This window comes from Lingula anatina, chromosome 4 (assembly GCF_051362555.1).
Source record: "Lingula anatina isolate TDL-2025a chromosome 4, LinAna3.0, whole genome shotgun sequence".
Lineage (NCBI taxonomy): Eukaryota > Metazoa > Brachiopoda > Lingulata > Lingulida > Lingulidae > Lingula > Lingula anatina.
The window spans coordinates 19,372,228-19,393,053 of NC_141770.1; the positions used below are offsets into that span (position 1 = coordinate 19,372,228).

Sequence of the window (20,826 nt, forward strand, 5' to 3'; positions counted from 1 at the left end):
CTCCGACATCCAAAATAAATCACAGCTACAGGTTGAAGGAACAAACAATTACCTCAGTTTTCAACTTTGAACATCTAGGGGGAGCACATTAACTTAAGATTGAAACCTAAAGTACACTAATGGTACCCGTCCCACTCACCTTCAATTTCATAGTAAACATACTGGGTATAAATCATGATCACTACTGGGTACCTGTCTCGTTAATTATTCTTGCTATTTTCAAGAGCAAAGCCGAGAATGATAAAACTGCGAACACGTCTGTTAGAAAAACGTAAGAGACATTTTCATATTTTTTTTACATAAACGAAGTAATTTTAGTCGTTTAAGACACGCTAGGCCTTCCTTATTTACCTACTGTGACTCTTCTTCACTGACAGTGGAAAAAAATCAAAACCAGAAAGATTGATGAGAAATTATAGTTTGTTGAAGGTTAAATGATAAAAACAATAAGATCAAATAAGTTCAATAAGATCATATTTTTAATAAGAGGGATATAATACAAAAGATGCATATGCATAGGAGACAGCAGTTTCCATAGAATACTCAGACTAATGACAGCTCTTTTAATTGAACAACTTTGCAGCGCCTTTGTTCACAAATTTAGTTCGTATTTACATTTTCTTTTCATCGTGCAAATGTATTGCAGAAGGTAAAAAACACTTGCACAGGTTCCCATGCGGAGGACACGTAACCCGAAAAAATATAAATTATTCCAGAGTCTAGTTTTGAACAAACGGCCCAGTGTCACTAGTCAAAACACGTTTTTTTCTCTATTCGGGGACCAGGCTATCTTTTGATCAAAAATACGACTTCCATTTTCAGGACAAAAAATTATAGATTAAAAGGTTGTCTGGCATTAAGGCTAGCACAAAACGGCTTTCACGTTTTGATGGAAACTTACAACAATTAAACTGACGGGGATGCTGAATAAACACACCAAGAAAAAAAGATAAAAAGGACTCTAAAAAAGCAAAATCATTTCTTCAAATACAGACGGACAGAAAAAACTCCCGAACAGAAAACAGAAGCACTTCGTATTATGTTTTTAGTGGCTGTTCAGTTGCGTCACCCCAATAAGTCTATGGGCCAAAAACCGCCCCTCCCCCCAACCCTCAGTGGTTTTCATTCACGATGTTTTTTCAGTTGCATCGTTGTGACGAAACAAAGCCCAAAGGCACAATGGCCTGTTTATGTGACGGTTGTTCTCTTGGATCCGAACACGAGTGACAACTAGACCTTCTGTAAGGATGACATCGATTAACTCCCCGCCAGGTGCTGTCTCCTGATGCACTCCTTGAACCATACTGCATTTAAACCATTATTCTGCTCACAGAAGCGGATGGCAGCGACTCTCTTCGGATTCATTAAACCCATCATTAATCTATCTACTAAGCCTTATACCAACTAAGAAAAAAAAGGAGGGAAATAAAAGCGAGTGAACATTTGGAAATAGAAGCGATCATCGCTGTCAACATGATAATACATTAATGACACCCAGGAAGTCATTGATAAAGAAAGTTCCCGTGGGGTCTGAATGGCTGTGCGTTACCACTGAGGTAAACAGACCATGCACCCGCAAGACGAGCCGGGATGCACGGAGTCAGCTTATCATTATCACCACAACGTGATTCTGAACAATAAGTCACCTGGGCTTCATTTTGAGCCCACGGAGTTATCACAAGAGCAAATAGGCCGATATGTCGTCCTTTCTTGGCAACCCCTTTTTTTCTGAGGGCCGTATTAATAGGCTCAACTTATCACAGACCGCACCCTCTTCCTCACACACACACACACACAAACACACACACACACACACACGCAGGCAGACACACGGTGACACATACACACACACGCACACACACACACACACGCACACACCATGGCCCAGTGGGTAAGGCACGCACTTCACTTTAAAAAAAAACAATTAAAAAACACCCCCTGACAAAATAGAGCTCATCTAAACAAAACAGTCCAAGGAGACGGGGTTGACAAAGAAGGGTGAACCAATACCAGATGTGAACATGGCTTAAAAGAGCCCTCGGGCCGCGGGACTCGCTTAATTCTCGCCTACAACACACCCATTCTGTCGTTGGCATTGGCTGTAGACAGACAGGTCTTCCTCGATTCTCTGACTGCTAGGGTGTACATGTAGAATAATTACTGTCATCACGTATCATGATAGCATATATCTGAGGACGTGGAAACTATTAATCTCTTTCAAAATTGACTTCTTTTTAATCGTAAAAAGTAAATGAGAACCCAGCACACTACGTGCTTCCCGTGCTGCCATTTCAAATGTTATTAATTGTTTCGCAGGACAAAATATATCACAAGTTATTACATCTAGTCGTAGTTTTAAGATTGTATACACAATACAAATATTAGGCCTATCTTAGCAAACTGGGCTATCTTGTACTGATAGACCTTTTAACAATAGTAGTTCATGTCCTTATATTATTGAACATTGATCTTAAGATGAATTTCTGATATCAAAGACACCTCATACACAAAACACTTTTTGTTAATAATTTAATAATAATAGATAAATAGTCAGAACTGAATAAAGTACATAAACAAATGCCAAGACATACATATACTGTGTTTGGGAGATCCCTTGTACCTCAGGGGGGATACATAAACCTCACAGCCTTGTCTTATCAGAGGGGTAGGGTCTATATAGGTTAAAAGGTAATATTTATTCAACCTTCTTTTTTTCTCATAATGTCAAAAAAAAGATTGGCTTTCTATTGATCCTGTGGGCGCATATTTTTATAATTTCTGTAGAAAATACCAAAATTGATCTTTTCGTGTAGTGAACAAGAGCCACGGATCAATGCTGGACACGCCAATACTGCAATACAGGATTAATACCAACATGACGATCACTGAACCAACTCTAAACAAATCCTATTGGGAAAGCTGGCGGCCTGGCGCATGCTGTTGCTTTCCGGCTGTACTTTTGTGCTTCCTAGGCTCGCACAGGTGTAATAAAACATTCATTTGCCAGGTGTAAAGGAACTGGTGCTTATTTCGGCTCTGTCTGGACAAAAAAGCGCTCTCTGTATGATATATCTGTGTCTGTACATGTGGGTATCACGGCCTCCCCCCACACCTTCCCATTTGCCTGCATACCCGTAATAAGGTCGGACTTTACGTAATGCCCTATCTTTTCCCCTTAGTTGTATCCCTTTTAATGAGGTAGTCTGGGAAGAAAATAAATAAACCAATAAAACGAGTCGTATATTACATTTGCTCTTTATAATATTTAGTGACCGTAACAAACGATATAATGAACTTATCTACATCTGTCGTACAAATGAACACGGTCATTCATTGATGAAATAGTGGTGCACCTAAAAATAATATCACAGCTAACGTAACAAGTTATAACACATCAGAAACCCTTGCCAGTCACGCTGCCTGGTGCTGTGAGTATGACCAGGCCATAGCTAGGACATAATATTAAGAAAGTCTCTCAATCCTGTATACAATTTTCTTGAGCAACCTCAGCTATATTTAACGACACAGTGTCTAGAATACGATAGAACTAATCGAGAATATAAACAGGCGTACACATTATCATAAATTTTGCAAATTTCATTCCTTTGACTTATCACACATTTACTCAGTAATGGAGAAACTGAATCGATTTCACATCAGACTAAATCAAATTTGCAGTAATACAGTCAACTATATAGTGGGCCTATTTATCTCTGGATAAGTCCAGAAAGAAGCAAATTTACAGCATTTCGTGAATATGAAGATAAGTGTGTATCATTTGTATACACGTTCAAAAAAAAAAGAGAAAAAATTGTCAACTGGCATTAGTTAGCAACATTAAAATCTCTCTCGTATAACATTAACATACACAATAACAACCAAAAAACAACTGTGTATTTGTACACACGTCTATAATCTCGTCTCTCAATGTCTTCTCCTGAGTCACGCAATGTTCAGGACACAAGTAATTCAGATTAAGTTTTCTAACATGAAGTTCACAATATACAGGGGTGGGTTGGTGGGGGTGGAACTAAGAGAGAGACATCTATTATTTGATGATATAGGAAACAGTGGATCGTAGTGCACGTTGTCTTTATATATAAAAATGCATTGCTATGAAATTTATAGACGGCATTTAGAATTTCTGCTTTACATTTTCACTGCACAGTCCGGTGTCAGGGTCGACCCCTTCTGGCAGCCGATCCTGTAACCAACACCGCCGTCTAAGGTGAATATAATCCATCATGTGCTCATCCACACAGAGCGTGCTGAGGTCGAGAGCAGCTTAAATCTACCTGTAGAATTATATACGCAACACGTAGCTCGGCAACTATGCGCCGAGCCAGGTAAAAAATACAAAGATGGTGATTTTGCTGCTCACAAGGTCAACGTCTAAAGTCAGTCGTGAAATATATTTCATCTTACATAAAGTATATATATATATAACTGCATGTACACATATGGCTAGTTAATTAGATCTTTATATATCCATCACAACCGATATTCATATAGTCCAGAAATTTTTAATCAACATGCGGGCAATATGTATATAGCTCTTGCAGTGCTTATCTGCCTTCCTTTACTATATTAACCGATGATTCAATATATAGCTAAGTAAATCACTGGCACGTGAATCTAGTTTTACTTCACTCCAGGCGCTGTCAGAGGTTAAGGATATAGGAGATATAAAGGAGGATAACAAACATTCACACTACCTAATAGTTATCTTGCCTCCAATGGGCTTCTTACAGTAATAATTAAAATACCGGTGTTTCTGGCTTAGAGGGCAGTGAAGGCAATGCACTATATATTCTGGACGGTTTATAATCAAGTTTACATCAACAGAATTCATATCTTTATTTTACAATATGAAAAGAAAATCAGCTCTAAAAGCACCTAATAAACAAGTCGGTTCTGACATTAAATAATAGGAAAAGTATGTTCATTCTAGTATAATACGCACATATACCTGGTGCCAACATGGCGCTTACATCTACCGATCCAATGGAGATCAAATCTCGAAAATCATAAAAATAAAAATCTTATAACAATTAGTGTACTGAAATTTGTCTTATTTACATAGTACAACATTGCACCATATCTATTTAGTAATAATGTAAGCTTGCTGAACCGTATTTTTTTCTTTTTTTAAATAAATTAACATAGCCTTTCCGTAAACAAAAGTATATATCTCTAATTCTCTTGATTAATGTCACACGTATAATTATGTTAACGTACCGCGGTGATCGTCGCAGTGCCCGTTCTGTCTAAAAAATCTCAGAGAAAATGCAGCCACTGTTTGTCTGATTCTGACGCGGGCAGTGCTCGAAAGTAACATTCAAACATGTAATCTTCTCCGTTATTATTGTCCCAGAACACCTGACTCCCGGCGTTGTAGCACACGGCAAACTTCAGCCGGCTCCCCACCGTGAAATCCGGCGGGAGAGAGATAGTAAATGCAAAGCGATCCGTCGGCCCGTCGCAAGAGTTAGCGACGTAACTCGCCGGGATATCTTGCGTAGTCGCCCAATTGTCCGTTGAATAATGTATAAACACTTTCTTGTGATATGCAATATTCGCCACCCGAATTGTCCCAGTGATGGTCATGTCGGTTACCATGGTATTCTCCAGACAAACCTTCTTATCGTTGACGCGTCGGTAAAAGTCGGGTTCGCAGCCCGGCTGTCGGAAACACTCGGACATATGCCGACTGCCCTGTGACACTCTAAACTGAGGGTCGTTGACCGGAGAGGTGTTCGACAGGCCTTTGATGGCAGAGCTAGGGATCATAGGGGGTTGTTCTATATTGAAAATGTGACGCACCGATTCTAGATCTAACCCGAGGGCGTCAGCAAATCGGACCTCCTTTTTCCTGTGAGGCGTCCCAGGTGGCGTCTTATTCGTCTTCAGTGACACTGACCGTCGAAAATCGGCTTTGACAAAATTAAATTCTCGGTCCTCGAACAAAGGACTATTGTCAGGAATTTGAAGCTTTGGCACAAATGGAGCTGGATCCAACGGAGAATCAGGTTTTTCTTGGTCATCCTTTTCGTCATCCTTGTGATCATCGGTCTTTGTCTCTGTGTCACCTAAATCTAAGCTAGGAGCCTGAATGTCAAGTAACGGGGGTTTCGGGCGTCCGTGGCTCTGCCCGTGACTTCCAGCAAGTTCGTCCACTTTCACTAAACCGCCATGGAAAGGGATGGCATCTCCTTCGCTTTCACCTTCACGGTCGCCATTAGTGCTATCAACGACGTCCGCCTTATGGTCTTTCATGTTTTCTGTCTGGGCGTCATCTGTGTTGCTAACAAGCTGTTCCAAGTCAGAAGACGTAGGGGTCGTATCACAAGAGGTCGTGTCGCAGGCATCATCTTTAAAACAAAAATCACACAAATTATCTAAATCTGACTTTGGTTTCTTACTGTTTGTACTTATATTATCAGAGCAACCATTACATACGAGTTTATCTTCGCCCGGTAGCACACGGAGAGGGCTGAACTGCCCGTCGGTCAGTTCGATCTCCGGACTGCTCAGCTCGGACCCCGGCTCACTGCTGGACATTGGAGTTTCAGAGACGTTGCGGTGGCATAAAGAACATTTAGAAACGCCAGCGTCGATGTCATCATCGCTGTTATCGTCGCCGACCGGTGTGGTTTCCCGTTCGTCAGTTTCTCTCCTCTGCTGTATGCTTTGGAAGAATTTATTCCAGTCTGCGTAACCCTGGTACTCCTTGTACTGTTCCGGTATATCTACGTTCAGGTTCGTCTCCCCGAACTCCAGCCTTTCTAAATCTAGATCGCTTTCGTTTGTAGTGCTGTAGCCGTCGGTGTCAGTAGTACCCGTGCTCATTTCAGAAAACACCTCGCTTTCGCTCTGCGATCGCGTATCCACGCTCAACCTCTCGCTGCCATTCAGGTCCGGTGCATCAGCCTTTTCTTCTACACTCAAAACGACCGTGTCTACCCCTTCCTCGTCTCGGTAGCTCCCAGAACCGTTGTCTACAACCTGGTCCGTGCTATTCATCTCCCCATTGTAATGGCGGTGGTGGTAGTTTACTGGGCGGCCTGGATCACCTTCAAAACCGCAATAAGAATCCGGTGTGACGTCGGGTAGAGGCAGAGGTCGTACATGATCAGCTGATTGAAAAATGTCAGGTAGCAGATTCGTACCTGGCTCGTGCTCTTGCTGCTCGGTGGCCGTGAATCTTGCCATTTCGTTCAGGTTCGCCATTCCTGAAGTTACTATACCCGTGCTCTCTTGATTAGTTGGCAGACTGGGGTTTTCTGTGTTAACTTCCCTGATAATGCGCCGTTCGCCCTCAACAGCAAGATGTGCACTCTTTAAACTTTCTTCCGCGGCTGAAATACCGTCTATCATATCACTGCGATGATTTTCCGAACCCGTCTGATTTTGGTCGACAATTTTTGAGGTTTCATCAAGCAAAATAGTACTTACAAGACCGTCTTTTTCGGTGATCACCACGCCAAGGTCATCAGCGCTTGTATCAAAGTCACCTTCGCTGGCGGTTTCCGAATCTCTGCCCGTCTTTAAAAAACAATGCCAGCAGTTAACACCTGGTTTTAAGGGCTTAGTAGAGTTTAATGGTGGGTCTGAAGAAGACGTACCCGAAAAACTGGCCAGAAGTCTTGTAGTAATCCTACTAACAGCGTTCTGATTATTTTCCACTTCAGGCTTGCAATCTTCCGCCATAGCAGTTTGCTGCGGATCCTAAACCCCGGGAAGTCATTCAAGGTGAAGCACTTATGTGGTAACAAGACCTGACTGCAAATTGCAATGCCTCCTTATAGTAGCACAACGTTTCTATGAATAATATGCTGACCTCATCATGCAAAGAAAACTACGCAATCAACATGTTTTCACTTGCACAATCTCGGTATGCACTGTACTCAATATAATAGCTGTCAGTCTGCAATCCAGTAGATTCCAGATTCATTGAGAAGCCGGCTGTTTACTAACAAATAGTGACGCAAGCAGTTGCACGTAGCCCCCTAGGTGGCTACATGAAGGTTGTCAAGATGAGCTCTCCAGTGCATAAATTTCTTCTTAAATAGATCAAATTTCTTCGATATGCTTGCTATCAGTTGAACGATAACTGCAGTATAGCAAACGTTATAGCAGTATTACCAAGCAACGACAATCACGACGCCGTATATTCTGTGACGTTCCCATGACCTTGATGTGTCCGCCAATAAGGACATCGGAAGCTCCTCCCCTTGACTCTTGAGTCTGACCTATTTAATGACCTTTCTATAAATACATCTCATCTATGACGTAGGCGTTGAGGTCACAGGGTATGTTCAAGTTATCCGCAGAATTTGTGGATTGCCGAGGTGCGCCCGTGAATTATATTCATAGTTACTGTTTGATCTTTTTTGAAATTATCCGAATTATATCATCAAGAGCAGGAAAAGTGATTCCCAACGTTGTGATTGTTTCTTTGATTGTATATGATACATTCTTGGACCCCTTATATAAAGTAAATTAGCTCTGAAGTTAATTAAATTTCCATTTTTATTCTTTGAAATATTCAACCATTCTACTTTGGGATAAAACTTCTCAACACTCCGAAATATGCTGTAAGATTCTTTTATTCGCTTTCAGCGACACTAGCCACAGTTTTGACAAAAGAAATTAGGTTAACAAAATAGAATAGCCTAATGGGGGGGGGGGGGGGGGGGGGGGGGGGGGGGGGCTATAAAAGAAAGAAAAAAATGTGTTACCCTGCAAAAAATGGCGCCCGATGTTGGGATCAATCAGATCCATCGGGTAGAGTTCCAATATTTTTTTTATGATGCAATCATCCAGCCTTTATAATTATTCAATCAATTTACATGAAGCTGATGAAGGAGCAGATGGCACCTCTTGGACTTTGCAACTATTAGCCTTGCTTGACCTTGCGCAAACAAATCCATTTAATACCTGCTAATCAAGATGTGAACCTCTCATTTACATGTGTCTATTTCCTGGTATTCAGCACTGGATTTAACCACAATGGGCTGTTTTCTCGTTTTACAAAATACCAGTGTTGAATAATGGAGCATTTTAGCATAATTTTATTGGCCTGTTGGGGCGTTACTAGGAAATAAATCCATTTTTATTACATTAATCACTTTCCCTCACCTTAATTGATCAAAGGTCAACAAGGTCAACACCAGAGAGGCAGACTTGACCAAGGAATGAGTAAGACCGGTGCGAGCCAACGTCTAAAACACGCGCACAACTTGCATTTCCAGGAAATCCAGCACCTTCTGTGTAACGGGGCCCCTCTCTAGCTGTGACCAAATTGTACACATAGAAAAGATCTCTGGTAGAGAGTTGAAATCAAGCTGAGCCACAAACACACACACAGAGAAACACACACGCACGCGCGCACACACACAAACACACGCATGCACACATACGCACAAACACACCGACGCGCGCGCACACACACACACACACACAAACACCCTACTTTAATGCTACGAAAAGAAAACATAGGGAGCCTATACATCAAGAGTTCATGTAGTTCATCTGTCTGCCTGCAAATATATAGCCTGGTATGGGGGATGAGAGCATATAAGATGACCTGATGTGAGTGTTACAAGGGAAAAGGAACACAAGCGCTGAAAACAGCATAATTTGTCTGCATTACTATGGAGCACGTGCTAATTTTTCCATCTGTATGTCGGTGAGGTGATGGCTGCGTGCGTGCGGGCGCTTTCTTGGATGCACTGAAGTGATTGGCGAAGTGGTTTGTTATATCTTATAAGCCTACTTGTAGTTTGCGTACATAGTAGGCCTACTATTGACTCAGCGGCTAAAAAATATCAATTGGAAATATACAATTTTCAGCGTCATGGCTCTCTGCTACCATCGTTCTGAGCAGGTTTTGAAGTTTATTTTCATCTCTGTACATGTACGTGCACGACCATGACCTTTTCTCTGGGTTAAGGATAATAAGATAGAGTCGCAATAACTTATTTTTTCATCAGTTAGACCGTATACGTGCCTGGCATCATCTTAGTAGTTGATGTTTATTTTCTGAAGTAATTTTTATCAAGCATCTGCCATCTAATAGGCTACATAGCATACGGCTTAGCTGCAGATGAAACTTAAGGCGTTCATTATATATAATTCTTAATAAAGGTACAGAAGATCATATGCGCTTCATTTTGCTGCCTATGAAACTATCTTTGAACAAAAAAGCACTGTAGGTACATTTTCCTGTTTTTTTATTAAATGTCATAAATTTATCTTATTCAGTTCTCCCGTAGTGATTTCTCTAATTCAAAAAACGCGTCTTCGGACCGAATTCAAGTAACGCTCTCAGATTTTCCTACCTCTCAAACAATTCTTCAAAGTTTTATCAGAGGTGCGACATTGCGTCGGCTAGACATCAGTGGATGGCATTCATGGCGTATTCAGGGGTAGGTTCTTCATTGGCAAGTTTTTTCCCCCAACTTTAATTCTAGCATATAACCCCAACAAACTGGTTGCACGTCTGTGTTATGCACGTAATTCGGAGATCTGGAAGTTTTCTTTTCTTTTATAAAGCACATATACACTTGGAAAAAAGGATATGGTTATCAAAATAAAACAAAAATATGCAACTGAAGGAAAATTAGCATAAAATTAACTAAGAAAAAATGCCCACAGCTAGTTTTATACGCTAGTAACGAGTGGTCGGTTTTTACTGTAAATTTATTCACGGTCAGGAATCGGGAGAGGACATTTCAACATCTTGAATTTCCAACCGCAACTGAAGGAATGGAGAACCACATGTGGCGAAGTTCACGGCCGGGATTGGTCCTGATGACTACACGCCGTCTCTATGACGTCACACTACTTACAACGTCACGTTGTTGACGTCAGGCTTCTATTGCCGTCCATTTTTTGACGTCATGGTGGGGAAGTACACCCAATGTCGTGACACTTTACGTTATGAATATAGTACTGTGTCAAATATTTGTGACACATCTGTAGGATTAAGATTGGAACAATTAATGTTGATTTAATTATGTAAAATGGTTGCAGCTCTACAAGTTATCATTAAAATTTAAACGATTAGTTTGCAAGGATGTGAACTTGTGCTACTCCTTTGGGACAACTGTATTTTTTAAAAGATTATTTCAAATACATTTCTAGTTTCAGTTTGGCTCAGGAGTAACTTTTACGTCTGAACATGCATAAAATTTATTTCTTTTTTTTTCACTAAGGTTTGATGGGTCGCAGATACAGTATCAGCAATAAAAATAACTATCATAAAATATAATAATGAAATTAATAATAATAATAATAATAATAATAATAATAAAACAAAACAAAACAAAACCTTCACCAAATCAAATTCAATTGCTATTTATTATACACAACTATTTGATCGTCGTGCAAAGGAAGATCCTACAAGAAAATGCAAATAAAAAACATCAACAAACATAAGTTCAATGTTATGTTACTTGTGTGATATATTTGCAAGGTGTAATCACAAATGCCCTGTAAACAACTTCACAGTTTTCACCTTCAAACATTTCATTGTGCTATAAGCAAGGTCATCCGGTCATCCCCTGTGAGGAGAATTTCCCAGAAAAAGTGTCTTTACTAAAAGAACTATTTTTTACAAGGTCTCAAAAGCACTGATACCATTAAATAGCTGCGAGATATTTATACACCTTCCTGTAGAGTTTGTACAGACTCCTCTGTCTGATAAATTATTTTCAAAGATTTCTTATCAGTTTTTGGGAGTATTTCAGTCACATTCTGGAAGATGTCATCCCCCCCCCCAACTGTTGCCGTCGCTGCTCTGCTGTACAATCATACTGGCCACAAGTACATGTCAAAGGTCACCACTAGATGGCTCTGTCAGCTCTGAGAACCATGACTGGAAGGTTTCGGCTTTTCTATCACAAGTTTCATATCTGTGTACAGTCTTTCAATGGTAACCTGAAACGATACAAATATTATGATGAAGTTTAAAATAATTGTATTAAGCTAGGACCTACCAAACAGGTTGGTGGGTACCAGTATCAAGAAATTAATAGTACCTAGCATGCATATATATATATATATATATATATATATATATATATATATATCAAGTTTTAGATATCATGTTTTAGATTCCTCGTGGTTGAATCAGTTCAAAGCTAAGACTCCGTTCACATGAAAAATCTATTTTCTAAAAATCTATTTTCTATTCGCGGTATCTTGTGATCACTCCGAGCGCAGCCGAGAATTAATTACAGCTTTGGAAGTAACTGGCTCGCGCTGCCAGTAATTACGCCGCGAGGTATTCAGGGCATAGACCGTGATCACAAGATACCGCGAATAGAAAATACATTTTTAGAAAATATTTTTTGCATGTGAACGGTCCCTAAGTGTGATATGAAACTAGCTATTAAAAGTACAAGTTACCCTTCCTATAAGTAGAACATTTGGCAAATCAACCACTAATGTGTACTCAGAACCAAAGAACTCAAACCAAGGTAGAGGTGGTTCTGAAAGTACCTGTATGTCTAAGCATTCTTTTGCAAAAAATGAACTTGTTGATTTTGCCCCTCCCCCCCCCCCCCAAAAAAAAAGTGGTGGTGGAGGGGAGCTTAGGCCTCATGAAACATGTCATCATGTACTTCAATCATATGTTATATACTCAGGGCGGAAAGAGGGGGTTGCAGGAGGAGGGAAGAATGCGCTAATGCACGTGTGTGTGTGTGTGTGTGTGTGTGTGTGTGTGTGTGTGTGAGAGAGAGAGTGGTGTGTGTGTGTGAGTGGGCATGTGTGTGTGAGTGGCAGAGGGGGTGGAATATGTAATCCTGCCACCCCTTCTTAATATTTTGTAATTTTGAATCAAACATGGAGAAAGTACTAGTAAGCAACTATATACATGTACCTAAGCTCAGTGTTGGCACTGTTCTGATAAAGTGTCTCTCTTTTCAGTAAAACCATGGTGCATTCAGTCTTAAATGTATTAAAAGTGACTAACAAATTCAGGACACAGCACTGCTTTGTGAACTTCTGCTTTACTTGTTTTCTTACGAGAGGTTGACCTAGTGCTGATGAAAAACACAATTTAAATTTAGCATCGAGAGAAAGATGAAGAGAGAAAGAACAGGGGGTTATAAGTTTCCAGACTGGGTGCAAAGATTATGCCAGCAACCTCAGTCTAGTCTGTATGTAAATGTGATGCAATAACAGATGTGGAGGGAAAATAAACAAGCCAATAAAAAACAAATGATTGCGAGGTGAACCATGTGCATGTGCCAGATTGTCCAACGAAAAGGTTCAACAGAGAAAGGATGAGACGCTACCTGGTACATGTACAATAACAATCCTAGATAATGAATAAACATAAATTGTGTACATAATGTAACATCAACAAAGTATATCTACCCTGGGTAATTAGAGAAAGATGTTACAATGGAGTTTTTTTGTTAAAGGATGCCAAGGTCAAATTCAAGTGATAAACTTACGTTTTCAGCATTTTTGTGTACCATGTTTACCTTCTTAATAGTATAAATTCATGTCCGTTCTTTGCTTGTCTTTGAATGCACACAAGTCAAGGTTGTATCATTAAAACATTGAGATTAATCCAGATTTACTTACTAGTATATTTTGTTTACTTTAAATTTTTTTTTTCGTCCTAACACAAATGGAACTCACTTTAACACTTGTTGGGAAGTATATAAATTCAGTTTTGCAAGTTAAATTAATGGAAAAGAGTGAACACTTTGTCTTAAATAAGTTTTCAAAAATTCACTTCCTAACAGTGTAATGAAATTTTTAAAAGACTAAGCTGAAGAAATGACAATTTAGCTTGGGCAATAGGTATTAGGGTGTGGAACCAGATGCTTTAAAAGCAGATATATATTCAATAAACATGTTTAATTCAGCTACTTCAACTGACAAATGACGCAATGGGTTACTCTGTCTTAGGTCACTGTGACCTTCATCATGTACAGAGCTCAACATATCATACTAGTATTAGATAAAGCATACAGAAAAAATCACCCGTATCATGATGTACTATCACATGATGTCTATTAAAAAGTAGTGCCTTGAAACCTTGACACCAATTTTCCATCTCGGCCTGGCCTTGAAATAAACGCTATCTGGTTGGCAACATGCCTACAGTAATGCCTATCATAGACATATACACGTATATTAATTATTCAATAATTCATTGAAATTTTCATCAGCAAGAATATTGTTTTGCCTCTAATTACCACAAAAATTAAACTCTAGAAAAAAAACTACCCTCATCTCTCTGAAGATGCACAGCTAAAAGCCTTGTGTATGAGTAACGTCCAATTAGTTCTAATTTTTGTTTCTGAAACTGTGATTAGAAAATAGTTCAAGACAGACAAACCTACATGGAGATATTCAGGGCCTGGATAAAAAAGTGCCTCTCCCATCAACTCACTCTTGAAGGGTTGTTAACATTTCTCAATGGTACCCTAGGCAGTTAGACTAATAATAGTGCAGGATCTATGTTAGAGGAGTATGGAAAGATGGAGATCAAGGTTGCTTATTAGAGATTTATTGTAACAAAACTCAACTTTGTCTCACTGTCACTATATTTGGCACTGTCCGTGTGACTGTCACTCAGTTAGACACTATCAGTGTCACTGTCATCCTACTTGGCACTGTTGGTGTCACTGTCACTCCAGTTGGCACTGTCATTTTCAATCTCACTCTTGATGCTGACGGTCTCTGTCACTTTACTCGATGCTGACAGTGTCAATGTCACTCTACTTGGTGCTGACAGTGTCTCTGCCACTCCATTAGAAACTGTTGGTGTCACTGCCAATCTACTCCACATTGTAGGTGTGCTGTCACTCTACTCAGCAATTTCAGTGTCACTCTACTTGACACTATCTGTGTCACCTTCACTCTACTTACCATTGTCAGTGTCGATGTCATTCTACTTGACATTGTCGGTGTTGCTGTCACTCTACTAGGCGCTATGTCACTGTCACTCTACTCAGCATTGTCAGTGTCACTGTCAATCTACTTGACACTGTCAGTGTTGTTGTCATTCCACCCAGCACTGTCAATGTCACTACCACGTACTCTACTTGTAAATGTCAGTGTTGCTGTCACTTTATTTGGCACTATCACTCAGCAGTGTCAGTGTCGCTGATATAACCTGAACTGGCAATACAACTGATGCCATATTTAATCTCTGACTCTGAGAAAAAATGGCATTGGATTACTAGTAATTAAAAAAACATTCAAATAGGTTAAAAAAATCATATTTGACACTTGAATATAGAGCTTGACTTTACAAATCTAATTTTCATTTTAAAGAGTTGGCTAGTTTTTTTTTTTTTTTTTTTTTTTTTTTTCAAAAATATATATAGCACAGTCTGTGATATCTCACATGGCATCTGGTTTTACATTACAGCTGGTGCAAAAAAAAAAAAAAATTCCAACATCATTTTTGGTCTGAAGTCAGTCTGACATTTCAGTCAGTGATCCTGTTGGTGCCACTCTGATACGTGGCACAACATTAATTTCCTGTCTCAGATACATTAAATTAACCCAATATTCATAACATTAGATTAATTGTCATGTTTACTTCACAAACTTTAGCAGCTGACAATTTTGGGCCCCTTCATTTTCAAATTACTGCATCAACATTTGCCTGGATAACCTTGATAAGTTTATATATACACACTTATTCTGTCCTATTCTTCCAATACTTTGAAAAAGTTAAAGATGTAAACTATTTAGAAAGTGGAAATTTTTGTTCCATATATACAATTGAAAAACAACTTCAGTCTCAAAATGACTGTACATACATAGAATGTTTCAGTACCTTGTTTCAGATTGTAGTAGGTGTGACAGAGGATGTGACAGTGAATGTGACAAGGCTGGGACTCTAAGTGCAGTTTTACGTAACCTCTATTTTACATAACCTCATTATCTAAACTGATCACTCACCTATATCTAGGTCACACTAACACACACTTTGGCCTCTATTCTAAAGCAAGTTATAATGCTAATTAGATGTTCATAGTTTTCTCTCCAAAAAAAAAAAAGAAATACCACACAATTTAAACGTTTTCAATTAATTTCATCAATGACATATACTACAGATGTACTTGTGGTACCCAGTCCCTTCCCCCCACCATCCAATTATTTTAACTTCAGTGTGGTCCATTTTGATAAAATGGTTGAGGTATGGAATGGACTTTCTCAGGTACCTCATTACAGGGGTGGATCCAGAGATATTTTCTGACAGTCTTCCAAATTATGTTTGTTGATCCATCCTACATTTTTGACCATCTTCAGACAGAAATAATTAGATACCCATCAATGTAAACTTGAAAATCTGACCATCTTCCGGAAGACCCAGAAGACAGCCTCAATCCACCCCTGCATTGTATGATCCCTGGAAAGAGGCTTCTATTATTTTGCAAAATGAATCCCCCCCCCCCCCCCCCCAACCAACAGATCATTCTTACTACAGTGGACTCCACATAACTCTGTAATTATTGTTTATTATGAAAAACTCTTGTGGAGTGCATTTTCCCCCAAAATCAATATTAACTCAGCCTAAGGTAAATCTTTGCAGACTTGAGCAAATTTCCTTGTCCGAAAATGTCCAGGTTATGTGGAATCCACTTTATGTCCTTGCTCTACTCAATGTCCATGAGGTGAAGTTCTACCCATAGACATTAGAGAACCAGGTCGCAGGCTTGTACTGATATACCTGTCTTTTAATTATTTCTAAATTTTTCTGAGCTTTCCCAATAAGTTCCTGTATTTTTTCTGGGTTTGTCTCCGTTTTATTGTCTTTGAATGCATCCTTGGTCCTCCTCAGTGCATACAGCCTAGAATTAAAGTAGTTTTTCTTATTAAAGATATATTGCAATTGTTTGTGTCTGCATATGACTAAAGTCATATGTTAAATATCAAACAAAACTGCTTGATCTTACTAATACTCAGACCTTATCTAGGGCTTACATAAAAGTACCCGATGTTGATATTCAAGATTTTTCCTTCTGAAGTGTTCATTAAGACTTGGCTTTCTATAAGCCCCAAAGCATACCATATTAGGGAAAAAATAACATTACATTTAATTCTACTTATAAGCCTGGTAAAAGCACCTCTGCCCCCCCCCCCCCCCCTCCCCTCCACCCTGTCCCACACATTGCAATCGAAAAAGTCATGGAACAACGACACCGGGCCAATTATCGACGGGATTTAAAGCAAGAAATACAAAGAACAAAAGTTTAATTCACTGTCACAATTGTACCTGTAATTGTAAGCTGGGAATTTCGCACTTTCACGCAATAATTGCTTATACAATCCTAAAACCATGCGTCTCGTCTCCATTCTACTATACTCCAAAACTGATGACATCACCGCTAAACTAATGACGTTTTACACAAGCAAGTATTGCACTCTCGGATGCAATCCTCGTGTGTGAAAATTGTACATCATTTAAAGTGAAATTTCTGCGGAAGTTGGCAATCGGTTTCGGATAGTAGTATAATAAAAGGGTAACTGAGGAAAAGAATCACATTCCGATGGCCGTTCGCGTGCAGTTTGAAGGAAATAACGAGATCGGTGTGTTCTCAAAACTTACAAATGCCTACTGTTTGGTAGCAATCGGTGGTGCTGAAAATTTTTACAGGTACTTGTGACTTTGTTTGCTGATTGATTTTGGTGGTTTGATTATGCGAAATTTAACTTCTCTCTCTCTTTCTCTCTCTCTCTCCGCACACACACACCATCTTTCCTTTCCCACTGGTAATTAAGTATCGAGCATGGTAAGGCCTCGCGCTGAGACAGCTGTCTCTACTTTTGTACTAGTACGTTATCTAGATATTATTTTCATTGTCTGTTTTCAGTGTGTTTGAGGGTGAGCTGTCTGACACAATTCCAGTGGTTCACACATCTATAGCAGGATGTAGAATTATTGGCCGCTTGACAGTTGGTAAGATTGTGTCACTGTTACAGTAGTGGAATCTTTAGAACAATAATTAAAAATGCAGCTCTTAAAAAAGTCTGTTTTGTTGTGTATGATAAAAAGAAAGCACATGTACATGTAACCATAGGATAGTGATGGCCATTGCATCTTTGTGAATTCAGTGAATATGTCTTTTTCGATCATCACAGTCCATACTGGAGTATATAATATGGAAATAATATGTTTCCTTCTCTTTCTTTTCTCCTCAGGTAACAGACATGGTCTCTTGGTCCCCAATACTACAACAGACCAGGAGTTACAGCACATTCGTAATGCTCTCCCAGACTCTGTGAAAATCCAGCGTGTGGAGGAGAGGCTGTCAGCACTGGGGAATGTCATTGCTTGTAATGACTATGTGGCTCTGGTACACCCAGATCTAGACAAGGTAGATAACAGTGTATGTGTGTGTGTGTGTGTGTGTGTGTGTGTGTGAGAGAGAGAGAGAGAGAGAGAGAGAGAGAGAGAGAGAGAGAGAGAGAGAGTTTCTGAGAAAGAGAGAAAGAGAAAGGCTAAGACAGGCTAAGGGGAGGGGGTTGAAACTCTAGGTTCACTGTAGGAATTTCTATCTTGAACCCAGTAGTAATTTGAGTTTGTGGCCTAAATTACTGAATGGATAAGTCACTGTTAAATATGTTAGCATAGCCTTATAAAATATAGTGAAAGTATTTTCATATTTTCTTGGAGAGTGAATATTCCATGCATACTACACATTTTTCCACTTTATCACTAATTTGAATAAGTTTATAATGTACATCTTCTCTTCACTATTCCAGGAAACAGAGCAGATTCTTGAAGACGTCCTTAAAGTTGAAGTATTCCGTCAGACAGTGGCAGACAATGTACTTGTTGGCAGCTATTGCACCATAACTAACCAAGGGGGGCTGGTGAGTAAGAGAAAAAAATTAATTTCATCAATCCAGGTAGATTAAAAAAAAAAAGAATACAAAGTAAAACCTCGTGAACTATGGATAAATTATGAAACTGCTGCTATTCCTATGGTTTGATAATTGGTCATCTCTAAGGTGTCAGTACGAATGAGACTATTATAGTGATATAAAGAAGAACTGAAAACTTCACTTTTATTAAATGTTTTGGGAGGTGATAAATCATAAAAACCTTTTATACTAGGTGATGAAAGTTTGAAAATGGATATATATATATAATGTGCAGTATGTAATGCATTTTTGTTTTTGTGGAGGGTTAGTAAGATCTTTGAAAATATGAAGAAAGAGAAAATAAAGAAATTCGAGCAAAACTCTTATCTTTTCACACATATATAATTTCTAGGTTCACCCCAAAACCACAGTGGAAGACCAAGATGAGCTGTCTTCACTGTTGCAGGTGCCCCTAGTGGTAGGTATAGACTATTGTCTCAATCTGGAGAAATGTCCAAACCTTTCCCTTCCTCCTCTATCAGCTGTAGATGATCTGACGGGTACCCAAGTGCTTGCAGCTTGTCTCCTCCAATCTGTCTTTAACATAATTTCTTAACAGGCAGTGACTAAGGAATTTTGCCAAGGCTTAATGAGACATTTTGCTTCATATTGAAAGAATTGCATATACTTAACATGTTTTTTCCCCAAATCTGTAATGGTAGAATTTTGTTTGTAACTTCAGGCAGGCACAGTAAACAGAGGAAGTGATGTCATAGCTGCTGGCGTAGTGGCCAACGATTGGCTAGCTTTTTGTGGATTGGATACCACTGCAACAGAACTGTCAGTCATTGAGAGTGTGTTCAAGATTGGAGATGCACAGCCCAGTAATATTACCACAGAAATGAGGGACTCTTTAGTTGACAGGTAACACAAGCAAATGCCAACACCTATTCTCAGAAATAATTAAGCCAAACTGCAAATTAAAGTACGTTTGCATGTTTTGTCAAAACATAAAAGGAAGAAATGCACATTAAAGAATTTATCATACAAAATGCACAACTAATAAAGAGAAGAAGGCCATATTAAGGAATTTGTTGTACAAAATTCTCAACTATTAGAATGGCATGAGATACATATGGGGGAAAACGTACAAGTTTACAACTCCAAAGGTATTTATATCCTTCTGGAGTTTGTTGTTGTCGTTTGCTCTCCCCTCAGTTTGCTTAACTATGAATGTTTAGATTTAGACACATTCTTAAACTTTCTTCTTCTCGTTCCAGCATGACGTAAAAAGCTGTTTGAGCCAGTGCGAGTGACATTCTAGAAAGCCGACTTTTGAGACAAATTTACTTTACTTTACAAAGGAGATAAACTTGGTGAAGGACTCTTATAGAGAGAAGTGATTGTCCATTATAAAGACTACAGATGAATTAGCATTGAATGTTGCACACTGCAGCAAAACTACTGCTAGTTATTTATGCTGGAATAGTGCAACTAAAAAACTAAAACTCTTTAAATGTTGTGGAGTTGAATGACGTTCTTGTGCAGAGAACCTCACTAGTGAAACACTATCAAGTAATTGCCACTAGGTTCTGAATCACCCAGACCCATTGGTGTCGAATCCAACTGACTGTATTTCATCCAGGTTCTTAAAGTAGTTATGCTACTCTTGTAGACTCAATGCCAGTATAAAGTTGGTTTGTAGAATTCTTTCAGAAAATGAAGTGTAGACCATCTCAACTGTTGTATTGGGGATGTTGCAAATATTTTGCCATTGTTCAGTAAAGTTCTTCAGGAAATGAAGTGACGGGTTATAATAATATTGCAGCTGATAAAGGCTATTGGATAGGTCTGTCTGTTTGAATTATTTCTCCAAGTATGGAGAATTTCCCTTATACTAAAGGAAATACAGCTTTATAATAAAAAGGATTAAAAACGAACTATGTTTGATTATGTGTGTGAATAACAGATACT

The 20,826-nt window shown here is 39.1% G+C and overlaps 3 protein-coding genes across 3 annotated transcripts; 1 reads left to right on the top strand and 2 right to left on the bottom strand.

Moving 5' to 3' along the window:
• Positions 1-3,038: 3,038 nt before the first annotated feature.
• On the bottom strand, positions 3,039-8,135 carry LOC106169207 (uncharacterized). Its single transcript, XM_013548600.2, has 2 exons — positions 5,239-8,135; positions 3,039-3,203 (listed from the first exon to the last, which is right to left on the bottom strand). The coding sequence occupies exon 1, from the start codon at positions 7,708-7,710 to the stop codon at positions 5,278-5,280; it is 2,433 nt and encodes an 810-aa protein (XP_013404054.2). The 5' UTR covers positions 7,711-8,135; the 3' UTR covers positions 3,039-3,203; positions 5,239-5,277.
• A 3,210-nt stretch (positions 8,136-11,345) lies between these two features.
• Positions 11,346-17,402, bottom strand: LOC106169203 (LYR motif-containing protein 4). Its single transcript, XM_013548595.2, has 3 exons — positions 17,261-17,402; positions 16,715-16,835; positions 11,346-11,943 (listed from the first exon to the last, which is right to left on the bottom strand). The coding sequence occupies exons 1-3, from the start codon at positions 17,365-17,367 to the stop codon at positions 11,863-11,865; spliced, it is 309 nt and encodes a 102-aa protein (XP_013404049.2). The 5' UTR covers positions 17,368-17,402; the 3' UTR covers positions 11,346-11,862.
• Positions 17,403-17,468: 66 nt separating this feature from the next.
• On the top strand, positions 17,469-20,792 carry LOC106169201 (eukaryotic translation initiation factor 6). The gene is made up of 7 exons (XM_013548592.2): positions 17,469-17,641; positions 17,859-17,944; positions 18,187-18,362; positions 18,751-18,861; positions 19,265-19,330; positions 19,595-19,776; positions 20,133-20,792. Exons 1-7 carry the CDS (start codon positions 17,535-17,537, stop codon positions 20,140-20,142), a joined length of 738 nt encoding a protein of 245 aa, XP_013404046.1. The 5' UTR covers positions 17,469-17,534; the 3' UTR covers positions 20,143-20,792.
• The last annotated feature ends 34 nt before the right edge of the window (positions 20,793-20,826 follow it).